The sequence below is a fragment of the Ochotona princeps genome, chromosome 22 (genome assembly GCF_030435755.1).
Source record: "Ochotona princeps isolate mOchPri1 chromosome 22, mOchPri1.hap1, whole genome shotgun sequence".
Classification (NCBI taxonomy): domain Eukaryota; kingdom Metazoa; phylum Chordata; class Mammalia; order Lagomorpha; family Ochotonidae; genus Ochotona; species Ochotona princeps.
The window spans coordinates 17,587,958-17,600,847 of NC_080853.1; the positions used below are offsets into that span (position 1 = coordinate 17,587,958).

The following is a 12,890-nucleotide window of genomic DNA, read 5'->3' on the forward strand; positions in this document are numbered from 1 at the left end:
TCTCACATGTCCACAAGAATTTATGAGGACTATCCAATACTGTAAAACTGTGAGAGTGAAAAGTTAGAAAAAATAAAACTTGCTATTCATCAGAAGAATGGAAGTTTGATTCTGTGCAGTGAAGTGTTCACAACAATTAGGATGAGTGTCAGAAAAATTAATTGGAAAAGGAAACTGCAGAAAAGTATGGTAGCACTTACACAAAGATTAGAAGTATGCCAAAAAGCCATGCATTTATGTACAAATGCAGAAAAAATAAGTAAGCCTACATAGAACCGTTAACCTTGGTTGTGAAAAGGAGGAAATGGAGTGGGAGTGGCAAAGTTTCTGATGTTTCCGTATGTATATTTGAAGGACAGTAAATTTTTTAGATTCTAAAAAGGTGGATGACAGATATATGAATTTTCTACCCTTTTTCATATTCTTGAAACATAAATTGTGTCTATTTCAGTATTATATTGTAGGGTTTTGTTTTGTTTTTCTAGGATTAATAAGGATGACCAGCCCTGCCCCTGTTATGATACCCCCGGGTGGAAATGTGTCATCCTCCATGTTGGCACCAGGCCCCAACCCGGAGCTGCCGCCCAGGACTCCTCGCCCTGCTTCTCAGTCAGGTAAGGCTTGGTTCTGAGGAGGCTGGGACTTCCTGCATGGATCCTTATGAAACCCAGCCATCTCTGAAGCTGCCTTTCTAACTGGGCAACTTCAAAACCACCACCTTCATAAGATCTGTCTTGTCATTATTCTGTTGCATGTTATACCCCCAGCATTCCTAAAAATACAAGCCTTGGCCTATTCAGTCCTATGAAAATAATCCATGACAGAAAATTCCATAGTCAGTAAATGTAGTGAATGCATTATACTTTGCCTTTCCACCTTGAGAGTCAAAAATTAATGTGGTGGGGTGGACATCAAGCTGCTGCTGTCCTGGCTCCTCCACTTCCAGTTCAGCTTCCTGCTGAGACCTGGGAGGAAATAGATAATGCCCAATACTTGGTTTCTTGACACCCATGTAAGATACCCAGATGGAGTTCTTGCTTCCTGTTTTAGCCTGGTCTAGCCCTGAGTTTGTAGACATTTGGTGAAATCATGGTGAAAGATTTTTCTCTGCTCCTTACTCTGTAACTTCCCCCTTCTGGAATTAAAATAAATCTTTTTTAAAAAGTGATTGGTTAGAGACACTGAAAATCTTACAGTAAAGAAAGCTGGGTCAGGATTAAGTCCTATGGGCTGGCATTGCCATGTAGTGGATTAAACTGACCCCTACAATGCTCACATCCCTCCCGTATGCTTGCTAGTTCAAGTCCCAGCTGCTCCACTTTCAATCCAGCTCCCTGCTAATGTACGTAGGAAAGCATCAGAAGATGATCCAAGACCTTGGATCCCTGAACCTGTTTGACAGACTAAGATGGCTTCCAGGCTCCTGACTTCAACCTGGCTGTTGCATCCATTTGAGGATAAACCAGGAGATGGAAGATATCTTTCTTTCTCTCCCTCTCTGTGTAACTCTGCCTTTCAAATAAGTAAATTACAAATTTTGGCTTACAGCACTAATTAATGTAGTTCCCTAGAATATGAGTTGGAAAATACTGCTCCTCCACATCTTATATTTGGCTCTTATATTTACTGTTGAATCATGACCTTAAGACTTATATGTTTATTTTCAAAGTCAGAGTTAATGAGAGGGAAGGGAGGGAGAGGCTAAGAGAGATCAATATTCTGCCTACTTTCATTCTCCATATGGCCACAGAGGCCAGGACTGGTTCAGACAAAGCCAGGAGCCAGGAACTTCACCCAGGTCTTAAACATGAGTGTAAGGGGCCAGACACTTGGGCCACATTCCACTGCTTTTTCCAGACAGCTAGCAGTGAGGTGGATTGGAAGTGGAGCAGCGGAGACACAAGCCAATGACCAGTGAGCATATGGGATGTTGGTATTGCAGGCAACAGCATTACCTCCTGTGCCACAGTGTCAGCCCTAAATCATGAGCCCATTTTAAGATAGGAGTCATGTTTTTGTTATCTTGATACATTGCTTTACACATAGAAGGTACCCATAAATGTTTTTATTGAACGGTATCAGTAGATGTAACTCCATATTTATTTATTGAACTGCAAATGGCTGCTGTTCTTAGATGTAGGTTGTGGTAAGTTAATTGTTGTCATGTTGACTATCTTCATGCAGATGCGATGGATCCACTCCTCTCTGGGCTCCATATGCAGCAGCCAAGTCATCCCTCAGGATCTTTAGCTCCTCCTCATCACCCAATACAGCCCGTCCCTATGAACAGACAAATGAACCCAGCTAATTTTTCCCAACTGCAGCAGCAGCAGCAACAGCAGCAGCAACAACAACAGCAGCAGCAACAACAACAGTTGCAGACAAGAACCCCACAGCAACATCAGCCGCAACAGCCACAGGGAATCCGGCCCCAGTTTACTGCCCCAGCTCAGGTGCCTGTTCCTCCAGGCTGGAACCAGCTGCCTTCTGGAGCCCTTCAGCCTCCTCCAGCCCAGGGCACTCTGGGCACAATGACTGCGAATCAAGGGTGGAAAAAGTCTCCCTTGCCTGGCCCAATGCAACAACAACTGCAGGCAAGACCACCCTTAGCCACGGTACAGACACCTTCCCACCCTCCCCCTCCATATCCCTTTGGCAGCCAGCAAGCTTCACAAACCCATACAAACTTTCCTCAGATGAGCAACCCAGGCCAGTTCACAGCTCCTCAGATGAAGGGCTTGCAGGGAGGACCCTCGAGGGTCCCAACCCCTCTGCAGCAGCCCCACCTCACCAACAAGTCTCCTGCCTCCTCACCCTCCTCCTTCCAGCAGGGATCCCCTGCATCCTCCCCGACGGTTAACCAAACTCAGCAGCCGATGGGACCAAGGCCACCTCAGAATAACCCACTTCCCCAGGGATTTCAGCAGCCCATCAGCTCTCCTGGTCGGAATCCTATGGTTCAACAGGGAAATGTGCCACCTAACTTCATGGTGATGCAGCAGCAACCACCAAACCAGGGGCCACAGAGTTTACATCCAGGACTAGGAGGTGAGGACACCGAGGCTATTTGTGTTGGTAGATTTGCTGGAGATAGAACGTGTTAGAACTATAGTTTTATAGACATAATGGAGGGAGTGAAATAAGGATGTAATTATTTGCTTTTTGTTATGTGATGATAGCACTTGATCTAATTTAGTTAAATTGGTAAATTATTCAGCATCTTATTGATTCAACTAGCTCTCTGAATATCAAAAATGCAGGTAAAATCCAATATAAAGATGTTTGCTTTGTTTTTCAAAATGTTTTTGATTGATCTTGTACTAGTATAATGTCCAGAAGAAACATGCATTTTTATTAACAATTTAAACTTCTCAGTTGTTGAAAAAATTAAGAGTATGCAATAGAGCAAAATTTTGCAACGATAAGCACAGGGTCTTATTGGAGGAAAGGCCCTTCTAGTTATCAATTTTGATAATCCTAGTTAGTAAAATAGTAAGCATGATATTTGTTAAGTTTTATTAAAATATTAAAGGGGAATAAATTCAGAAATCATTGACTTTTATAGTTTTATAATGCCAATGCCTGCTCCTTAGAGAGGGAATTCCACCAGTTATACCTAAAGGAGATTTATTTATTTATTTTGTAAGGTGCCTCTTGTATGAAGAAAAAGCAATGGAGCTTAATGTGTGAGAGGTAAAACGATTACAGTAAAACTTATCCATCTCCATGTTTATTATTTATTCTTATTAATCATTGATCTAGTGCACATGAATGTGCTTGGAGCTTTTCAGTAAGGAATAGAGAGTTTCAGTAATATTTTCATTTGATAAGCATATCTCCCACCAAAAGACACCCATTGCCTCCCCAGAAAATACCCTTGCATCTTTAGTGCAACATAGCAAAGGCATGTTCCCATGGTTTCTAATGAAATTAAGTTGCTCATCAGTCTTTTAAAATCTCTTGTAATTAATTTTGCTGACACGTAGGCTGTAATATTTGATTCCTAAGAAGTTTCTAGAAAATATGCAAATGTTTATGCTGCAAATTTCACTGTTCTGGGTATTTGGCCCTGGATCAGTGGAAGCTGGGTAGTTTTCTCCTGCAAATGTGATTACAGATTTAATTACAATGGAAGCACACAAATGGGGACTTGTCACTGCTAAAGAAAGGACAAACGCATATTTGTCTACAATGAGTTTGTCAGGGCACTGCACATTTGGCCCTTAAGAAAAAAAAAAAACAAATGGATGAATACAAGAGAATTCTAAGTGAGCTTTAGGTCTTGGTGCTTTCCTAGAGCAGATGATATGCTCACCTAGGTGATCTGGCCACATCAAGGCCTGTGTTACAATGAGTGGGTTCTGAGATTCTCCTTATTATGCACTTGTTTTCTGAAATTAGGACTTCCTAAAAGGAAGTAATAGTAATATTTAGTAAGAGTCTCTTACAGTGTGACTTCTGGTCCCATAGCAATCCTATAAGGGCATAATGACAAATATAACTTCACTTCGAAGCTCCTACCAACTGTCTCCAATCTCTTCTCTCTTTCGAAGAGATAAGCACAATACTGGGGGGAATCTTTCTGCTACAGAGATTGTCATCCTTCCCTCAAAGAAAAAAAAATTGCCCATCTGCTCTTAATATTAGGACCCAGCTCTTTGTTTCATGGTAGAGCATATGAGTTTGTTTGGATATCAGAATTCAGCATATTTCTTTGGTGCCTATGTTAAAGTATGTAAACGTTGTTGGGTCTATTGTATTACAGAGAAAAGTGAGCCCTCAAACCTTGCTGTGGCGTGGCCTCAGATCACATTTAGGGAGCAGATTGCCATCTTTTCCTTGGCATGTTCTAAGTGTAAATTTTTTAGTATTTCTTTTTCATTTTGACAATGCTCATGTAAGAGATTGTGTTGATTTTTTTAACCATCTTTCCCAACCTTATTATTAAAGATCTACCAGTGTGACAGAGAGAGCTAAGCCAGTGGAGACTTCATGCAGCTCATCCTTCCTTATTCATTCCATATCTAAGCAAGAGTATAAATTTGCTAGGTAACTGCCTTACTCATTGTTTTCTATTAAGGAATGCCTAAACGCCTCCCACCTGGCTTCTCAGCAGGACAGGCCAATCCGAACTTTATGCAAGGTCAGGTGCCTTCCACTACAGCTGCCACCCCTGGGAATTCCGGAGCTCCTCAGCTGCAAGCAAATCAAAATGTGCAACACGCAGGTTGGTTCTCTCAGACCCATTCGGTCAACATGAATTGGGCATCATGTGAGAGGTCACGGATGTTTACCAATAGCTGAGTCCTGGTCTCTGTTTATAATTTGAAAATCATAATTATACATTCCAGGCACTAGCTGATATATGGAAAGTAAATAAAATGTCTCAGGAGTCTAGAAACACCTAAGAGGAAACAAGGGAAGTTAAGGCAGAGAGATCGGCAGGTGCTTTTTTCCTATAGAAGCCAGATAATCAATTGGGAATCAGTTGGCAGTGTTCTCAACACCTGCTTATGTACAGAGTGTACAGTGGGCCTGTTGTGCCCATGTGTGGTTGGCTGACCACTGAGTTAAAGCTTGTAGAGTAGTCAGAGGGCAAAAGGTGTTTGTGACAAAGGAAACTGCAGATAAAAAGGCATGTAACCATATAGCAAGCTTGGAAAACTGCAACTTTTAAAGTATGTAATGTTAGCTTTGTTTATTTTAAGTATCTGAATTCTGGTGTGCCATATTTTCATACTTACTTAGTACAGATCTCATACCACCAGTGTACTGTATCTAAGAAATTTTGGAGGGGAAATACGCTTAAAAGTAGGATTTGTAAAATGGTATTATATAAGCCCAGCTTCATGAATTTGGATTTCTGGTTGCTTAGGGACCACATGACTAATCCTCTTACTCTTTCTCATTCAGACTGAGGTAGCTTAAATATTTTCTGAACTCCCTTCCCCACTTGGAATTAATTATGTGGTCCCAACTTTAATTGTAAATCACAAAGGAATTAGAAAAATCACAACTTAATGAAAAATAAAAGTCAAAGCTGTCTCTTGGCAAGTGAGAGAAAGGAAGGGTAAACTTGACTTTCCTAATCTACTAATACAGAACTACTCTATAGCCATGTGAATGCATGTTTTGAAAAAACAAAAATCTTTTTAGAACAATGATAAAGCCTCAGCACAGCTGTTTTCTAGTTTTATATGATATGTTCCACAGGCACGTATTGGTTTGTTTTCCTCATTTGTCCTGCCTAAAATGAACTCTCCCCTTATCTACTATTTTCTGCTCTCTTACTCTGCTTAGTTCTCTTGTTGGCTTTATTTTTGCTTTCTGAAAAAATACTTGTTTTATTGTGTCCTGCCAACTAGACTGTAGTCTACCAAGGTTCAAGAATCTGATACGTCTTGTTATTTTGTCAGCACCAAGAGTGTCTTTGACATGTTAGAGACTCGCTAAATGTTGACTGAATTAATGTACAATAGGATGTTTGGTATAATCAACATATACCATAGTCTGCGGGTTCAGTTTGAGTTTATAAGGATAGTTTACAAAGTTTTGAAAGAGTTCAGAGTAAGTTTGGATAGTGTGAATAAGTAATGGTTTGTCTTCTGGCTAGAGGAGCATGGACTGACTTCATTATGGCTGCCACTGTCTAGTTCCCAGTTGAAAGTGAAAAATAAAGGGGATAAAATAAGCTAGATGTTAATTTAAATTATAAAAATTTATTTATGGGACTGGTGTGGGGGCTCAACAAGCTGATCCTCCACCTGTCAGCACCAGCATCCCATATGGGTGCCAGTTTGTGTCCTGGCTGCTTTACTTCTGACCATGTTCCCTGCTTATAAACTGGGAAAGCAATAGAGGATGGCTCAAGTCCTTGGGCACCTGCATGTGCAAGACCTGGAAGAATCTTCTGGCTCCTGACTTTGGATCAGCTCAGTTCCAGCCATTTGGGGAGTGAACCGGCAGATGGCAGATCTCTCTCTGTGTCTCTCTTCTCTGCAAATCTGCATTTCCAATAAAAATAAATAAGCCTTCCCCCAGTTTTTTTATTTGAAAATAATATTTACAAAGAGAGCTGGTCTATCTGCTGGTTCTCTTCCCAAATGGCCACCAGGGCTGCGTCTGGGCCAGGGAAGCCAGGAGCCAGGAATTCCATCCAGGTGTATGAGGTGTTGGCAGGAGATCAAACACTTGGGATTTCTGCCATTAGGTTCCCATCTGTGTTAGCAGGGAGCTGAATAGGAAGTGGAATAACCAGGATTTGAACCAGGATTCATATAGGATACCATTGTTGCAGGGGAAAGCTTGATCCACTGTACAACTCCAAATGAATATTTATTCATTTAAAAGAAAAGACGGGGCAACATATGGTACTGCAGGTTAAGCTGCCATCTGTGATACCACCAACCCATATGCACTCTGATTTCATGTCTGGCTTTTCCACTTGCTATCCAGCTCCCTGCTAATAACCCAGGAAAAACAGTGGAGGATGGCCCAAATACTTGGATGCCAGCCAGCCATGTGAGAGAGGCCCAGATGAAGCTCCTGGCTGCTGGCGTCAGCCTGTCTTAGCCCTGGCTGCAACAACCGCCTGGGGAGTGAACCAGCAAATGAAAGCGTCTCTGTTTCAGTATCTCTGCCTCTTCATCTCAGAGAGGAGAGACAGGATTTATTCCACAAATGCTAACAACAACCAGGGCCGGTCCAGACCAAAGCTAGGACCCAGAACCCTATCCAGGTTGCTCCAATCACCTAGGCTATCTTCTTTCACAGGCACATTAGCAAGAAGCTAGACCAGAAACAGGGTAGTTGGGACCAGTTCTCTGATAGGAGATGTTAGCCTGACATGTGGCAGCTTAAGTGCTTGCACCCCAACACTGGTGCCAGGGTTACTGAAGTTTTACATCCATCTGTTGGCAGCTTCCAAGTAGGATTCTAGTCAGTATATTGCAAGTAGAGGCTCAGCTTCCAGATCAGGATTAACTTTTTTTTTAATTAGTCCTTGGAGTGTTGGGTGTTCATTGAAATATAGCATCCATATGTCTCACACACTGCCTTTGAAAGTCATTATTTGTTTTATCTTGATTTTTTTAAGGATTTATTTTATTTATTTAGAAGCTAGAGTTATATATAGAGGGAGAGACAGAGAGAGTGGTTTCCATCCGCTAGTTCACTCCCCAAATGGTGCAACAGCTAGGGATGGGACAGGCTGAAGCCAGGAGCCAGGAGCTTCATCTGGATATTCCATGTAGATATAGGGGTTCCAAAACTTGGGCTGTCCTCCACTGCTTTCCCAGTTGCATTAACAGGAAACTGGATCAGAAGTGGAACAGCCTTTAGGACTTAAACCAATGCTCCTATAGAATGATGGTAATGCTCAACCCCCATTGTTGGTATTTTAAGTTGCATTTTCTTTCCTAGGAGGATTTGGCACATTCTTTGTTCCCCTGGTCATTTATAGTGGAATTTACTTCACTAGCTTAAAGTGCTTTTTTGTTCATACTTTCACTGTTAGTAGCTACAAGTTCAAGTAATAAAATGATGCTTTTTTTTTAAAGATTTATTTTTTTATTTTTATTACAAAGTCAGATATACTGAGAGGAGGAGAGATAGAGAGGAAGTGGAGCTGCCGGGATTAGAACCAGCGGCCATATGGGATCAAGGCGAGGACCTTAGCCACTAGGCCACGCTGCCGAGCCCCTAAAATGATGCTTTTATTTAATCTGAAAGAATTAATAAACTTCATTGCTTTTCAAAATGTTACTTTTAAGTTATTACACAGGAGTTAGAACTTGTTTTTCCTCTTCTGTTGTATGATCATTGAGAATGTAGTCACCCAGAGTTGGTTGAGTATCTTAATACCAATACATAATATTTCTTTCTGAAACTGTGCCTTTTGTTTTTTCAAGGTGGCCAAGGAGCTGGTCCTCCTCAAAACCAGATGCAGGTGTCCCATGGTCCACCAAATATGATGCAGCCCAGCCTCATGGGAATTCATGGCAACATGAACAACCAGCAGGCTGGTACTTCTGGGGTTCCTCAGGTGAACCTGGGCAACATGCAAGGCCAGCCTCCACAAGGCCCACCGTCTCAGCTGATGGGCATGCACCAGCAGATTGTGTCCTCCCAGGGCCAGATGGGCCAGCAACAAGGAACTTTGAACCCTCAGAACCCTATGATCCTTTCAAGGGCCCAGCTTATGCCACAGGGCCAGATGATGGTGAATCCCCAGAACCAAAATCTTGGACCCTCGCCTCAGAGGATGACTCCACCCAAGCAGATGCTCTCCCAACAGGGCCCACAAATGATGGCATCACATAACCAGATGATGGGGCCTCAGGGACAAGTCTTGCTCCAACAGAACCCAATGATAGAGCAGATCATGACCAATCAGATGCAGGGGAATAAGCAACAGTTTAACACTCAGAACCAATCCAATGTCATGCCGGGACCAGCGCAAATTATGAGGGGACCAACTCCAAACATGCAAGGAAACATGGTGCAATTTACAGGACAGATGTCAGGACAGATGCTGCCCCAGCAAGGGCCCGTGAACAACAGTCCATCTCAGGTTATGGGGATTCAGGGTCAGGTCCTGCGGCCCCCAGGGCCCAACCCACACTTGGCCCAGCAGCACGGTGATCCTGCCACTACAGCAAATAATGATGTCAGCTTGTCTCAGATGATGCCTGATGTTAGCATGCAACAAACCAACATGGTCCCCCCCCATGTGCAGGCCATGCAGGGGAACAGTGCCTCAGGAAACCACTTCTCAGGCCATGGGATGCCTTTCAATGCACCTTTCAGTGGAGCACCCAATGGGAATCAGATGTCCTGTGGTCAGAATCCAGGTTTCCCCGTCAATAAGGATGTCACACTAACAAGCCCACTCTTGGTCAACTTACTGCAGAGTGACATCTCTGCAGGCCATTTTGGGGTAAACAATAAGCAAAATAATACCAACGTGAATAAACCGAAGAAGAAGAAACCCCCTCGGAAGAAGAAAAATAGTCAGCAAGATCTAAAGTAGGTGTGATAAATTTAACCTTATTTTACTCTTTTATTTGCAGGCAATTTTGATGGAAAACTTCAGGCATGTAAAATCATGTTTATATAATGAGATACCCCTGTGTTAATAGTGTCAATAATTATCAGCTCTGCTTATTGGGCCTTCATGTATCTTTAATTATCTATTTTTCTAATGACTCTTAAATTCTTTACTGCTATCAGTCTGTGGAGATAACATTTTTTATGCAGATAATTATTTCTCTTGGAGTGAAATTGCAAGCTATACTGCCATTAGTAGGCATTTTTGCTGTCTTCAAATCCCGGAGGGAAATTACTTACTTGTTGGGTCTACAGATTGGAACTTTTGTAGCATCAGAGCTCTTAGCAAGGGGAGACAGTAGCTTCAGTAGGAGCTCCTGCTTACACATCTATCACTAACACATTGTAGAACCTTGGGCCTGCTTCTTAGTTTGCCAGACTTTTGTGGAACCAGATGTATGAAATTTTGTAGTTTTATAATTTTGTGAAAGTAAAGGATATAGAATCCTTTCCTGTAATTAGAAGTGAGAGACTTATGTAAGGAGTAGATTGTTACAGAGATTGGATGTGTGGGGACCTAATTCACGTTTTAAATTTCCATATGCTGGGGATGCATTCACTCATTAATTTATTTGAGAGACAAAGAAATTCTGTCCACTGGTTCATTCTCCAGATGCCTGCAACAGTTCAAAGCTGGGTGCAGGAAAGTTAGTCCAGATCTCGGAGTGGCAGGAGCTCAGTTATTATTGAGGTTCCCATTAGCAGGAAACTGGAGGCACTCCAACATGGAACATGGTGTCTTAACTACCAAGCAAAGCAACCCACTTGGAGGTGAACCAATCTAATCAGGAGCCAGAAGCCAGGAGCTTCTCCTGGGTCTCCCACATAGGTACAAGAGCCCAAGGACTTGAGCCATCCTCCACTACTTTGCAAGTCCATAAGTAGAAAGCTGAAACATAAGTGGAGCCACAAGGATTAGAGCAGGAGCCCATATGGATGCAGGCATTGCAGATAGAAGATTAACCTGTTGAGTCACCATGCCAGCCCCATACCCCAGGGCTTTTAAAATAAAATTTTTGTGGCATATGAAACTACATAGACTGTTGTAGGACAAATGCTGTCTAAAATTGGGTAACCAAAAGGCAGTCCCTACAGAATGTCTGAGTTAAGTTCCAACTCTTAATTCCAACTTCCTGCTACTGTATACTCCAGGAGCAGCAAGTAATGGTCCAAGTAATTGGGCCCCTTTCACCCGTGTAGAAGACCTGGATTGAGTTTCTGGTTTTCCTGACCTCTTGACTTCAGCTGTTGTGGGCATTTGAGGAATGAAGAGGGGGTGGGAGATCTCTGTCTCTGTCTCCATCTCTGTCTAGCTCTGTCTCTATTTCTATTTCCTCCTTTCAGATAGGTTTTTTTAAAAAATAATGAAATTTGAAAATATAAAATGAAAATGGGTGACTAAAATTAGGGCAAAAAAAAGAACACCAAGAGTACAAAAGAAAGGTGCCGCTAGGAGTGCAGTTACAAACAAGGCGAGGACTGTAAGCGCCGTGGTTCTTGGAGAGTGTGGGTATTTGCAAATACATTTTCTTCATTTCTTTCTTCCCCACTAAAATGTGTAAGTTGCAAATAAAAAGGAAAGTGTCCCAAAGCCAAGGAATATATATATGCAAATACTCATCCTGCAGCACAGTTAGCTTTGTTGGGATGTTTTCCATCTTTTCTTTATTCTTTGAATATCATTTACTTGGACTAATGTACAGCCTTTTGCAAAATATTATGAATAACTGAAGTCACCACTGTAATATTCATAGCAAAGAGTCTGGACTCTGTGTTGAAGATAATGAGGTTGAAACAGTTCTTTGTAACACTGATGGCCCTAGACCGTAATCAAGTCTCACAACATGTAAGGGGAGGATGATGATATGAAGAATTGACATGATGATACCAGGAATTTGTGGAAAGTACGTTGAATACAGACAGTACTATAACAATAAGTAGATTTTAACATTTCATAAAATTGTCAGATTTTTCTGTTAGTGTCTAATATTTTATCCAGACTATGGAGATATGAATAAGGATAATGCAGGCAGGTTTTAGCTCTTCAGAAATAGGGGCAGGTTTAAAGTAGTTTCATATATTTTCTGTCCAGCGTTCTCTTAAATATGCCTCTTGTGTTTTTTAGCAACCCAGATACTCGCACAGCTGGCCTAGAGGATGCAGATCAGCAGCCATTGCCTGGAGAACAGGGGATTAATCTGGACAACTCAGGCCCCAAACTGCCAGAATTTTCGAACCGGCCACCAGGTGATAAAATGTTAGCTAAAGATTATGTTCTGACCATCATGTGTGTGGCATTATAAGGCTTAATTTTCCTCCAAGAAAACAGTATTAGAATTCTTTATTATTATTATTATTTATCTGCTAATTAGTCTACATTTTGGAGTTTTGTGTTGATACTAAGTAAAATTTTCCAGTATGACTTGGTAAGATATATACATTTTGGGCTGCCGATCCGGAGCCAGGAGCCAGGAACGATATATACATTCTGTTTAGGTTTTGTCTGTTATTTTAAGTCTTCATGAAATCAGATGGAAATATGAACTGCTTCTTTATTTTTATTAGTGTCAAGGTTCTAGTTAACATTCAAATGAGTAAGATTAAATATGTTTTCACTCTAGTCCTTTTTATCTGCTTTTCCTATAACATTTCTTCAAGGGACTTTCTCAAAGCAGGGAAACACCAGGGTTTAAAACAAGATGATCTTTTTTTAATAGAAGTTTTAGTAAAATATTTAGAATATATATATATATATACATCTCACATATATGTATATATATTTC

At 41.5% G+C, this 12,890-nt stretch overlaps 1 protein-coding gene across 12 annotated transcripts in view; it reads left to right on the plus strand.

Annotated features, from left to right (window-relative positions):
- Positions 1-12,890, plus strand: part of NCOA6 (nuclear receptor coactivator 6) — an 86,992-nt gene that overhangs the window by 44,709 nt on the left and 29,393 nt on the right. For 10 of the 12 annotated variants that reach the window (XR_009247477.1, XR_009247476.1, XM_058679793.1 and 7 more), the window contains 5 exons: positions 486-614; positions 2,185-3,048; positions 5,081-5,227; positions 8,910-10,026; positions 12,233-12,354. Coding sequence is in view for 10 of the 12 variants with exons in the window: in XM_058679793.1 (XP_058535776.1) it covers positions 486-614; positions 2,185-3,048; positions 5,081-5,227; positions 8,910-10,026; positions 12,233-12,354 (2,379 nt within the window). In the remaining 2 variants the exon portion in view is untranslated. The remainder of the gene's footprint in view (positions 1-485; positions 615-2,184; positions 3,049-5,080; positions 5,228-8,909; positions 10,027-12,232; positions 12,355-12,890) is intronic. The other 2 variants (XM_058679791.1, XM_058679792.1) reach the window with 2 other exon arrangements.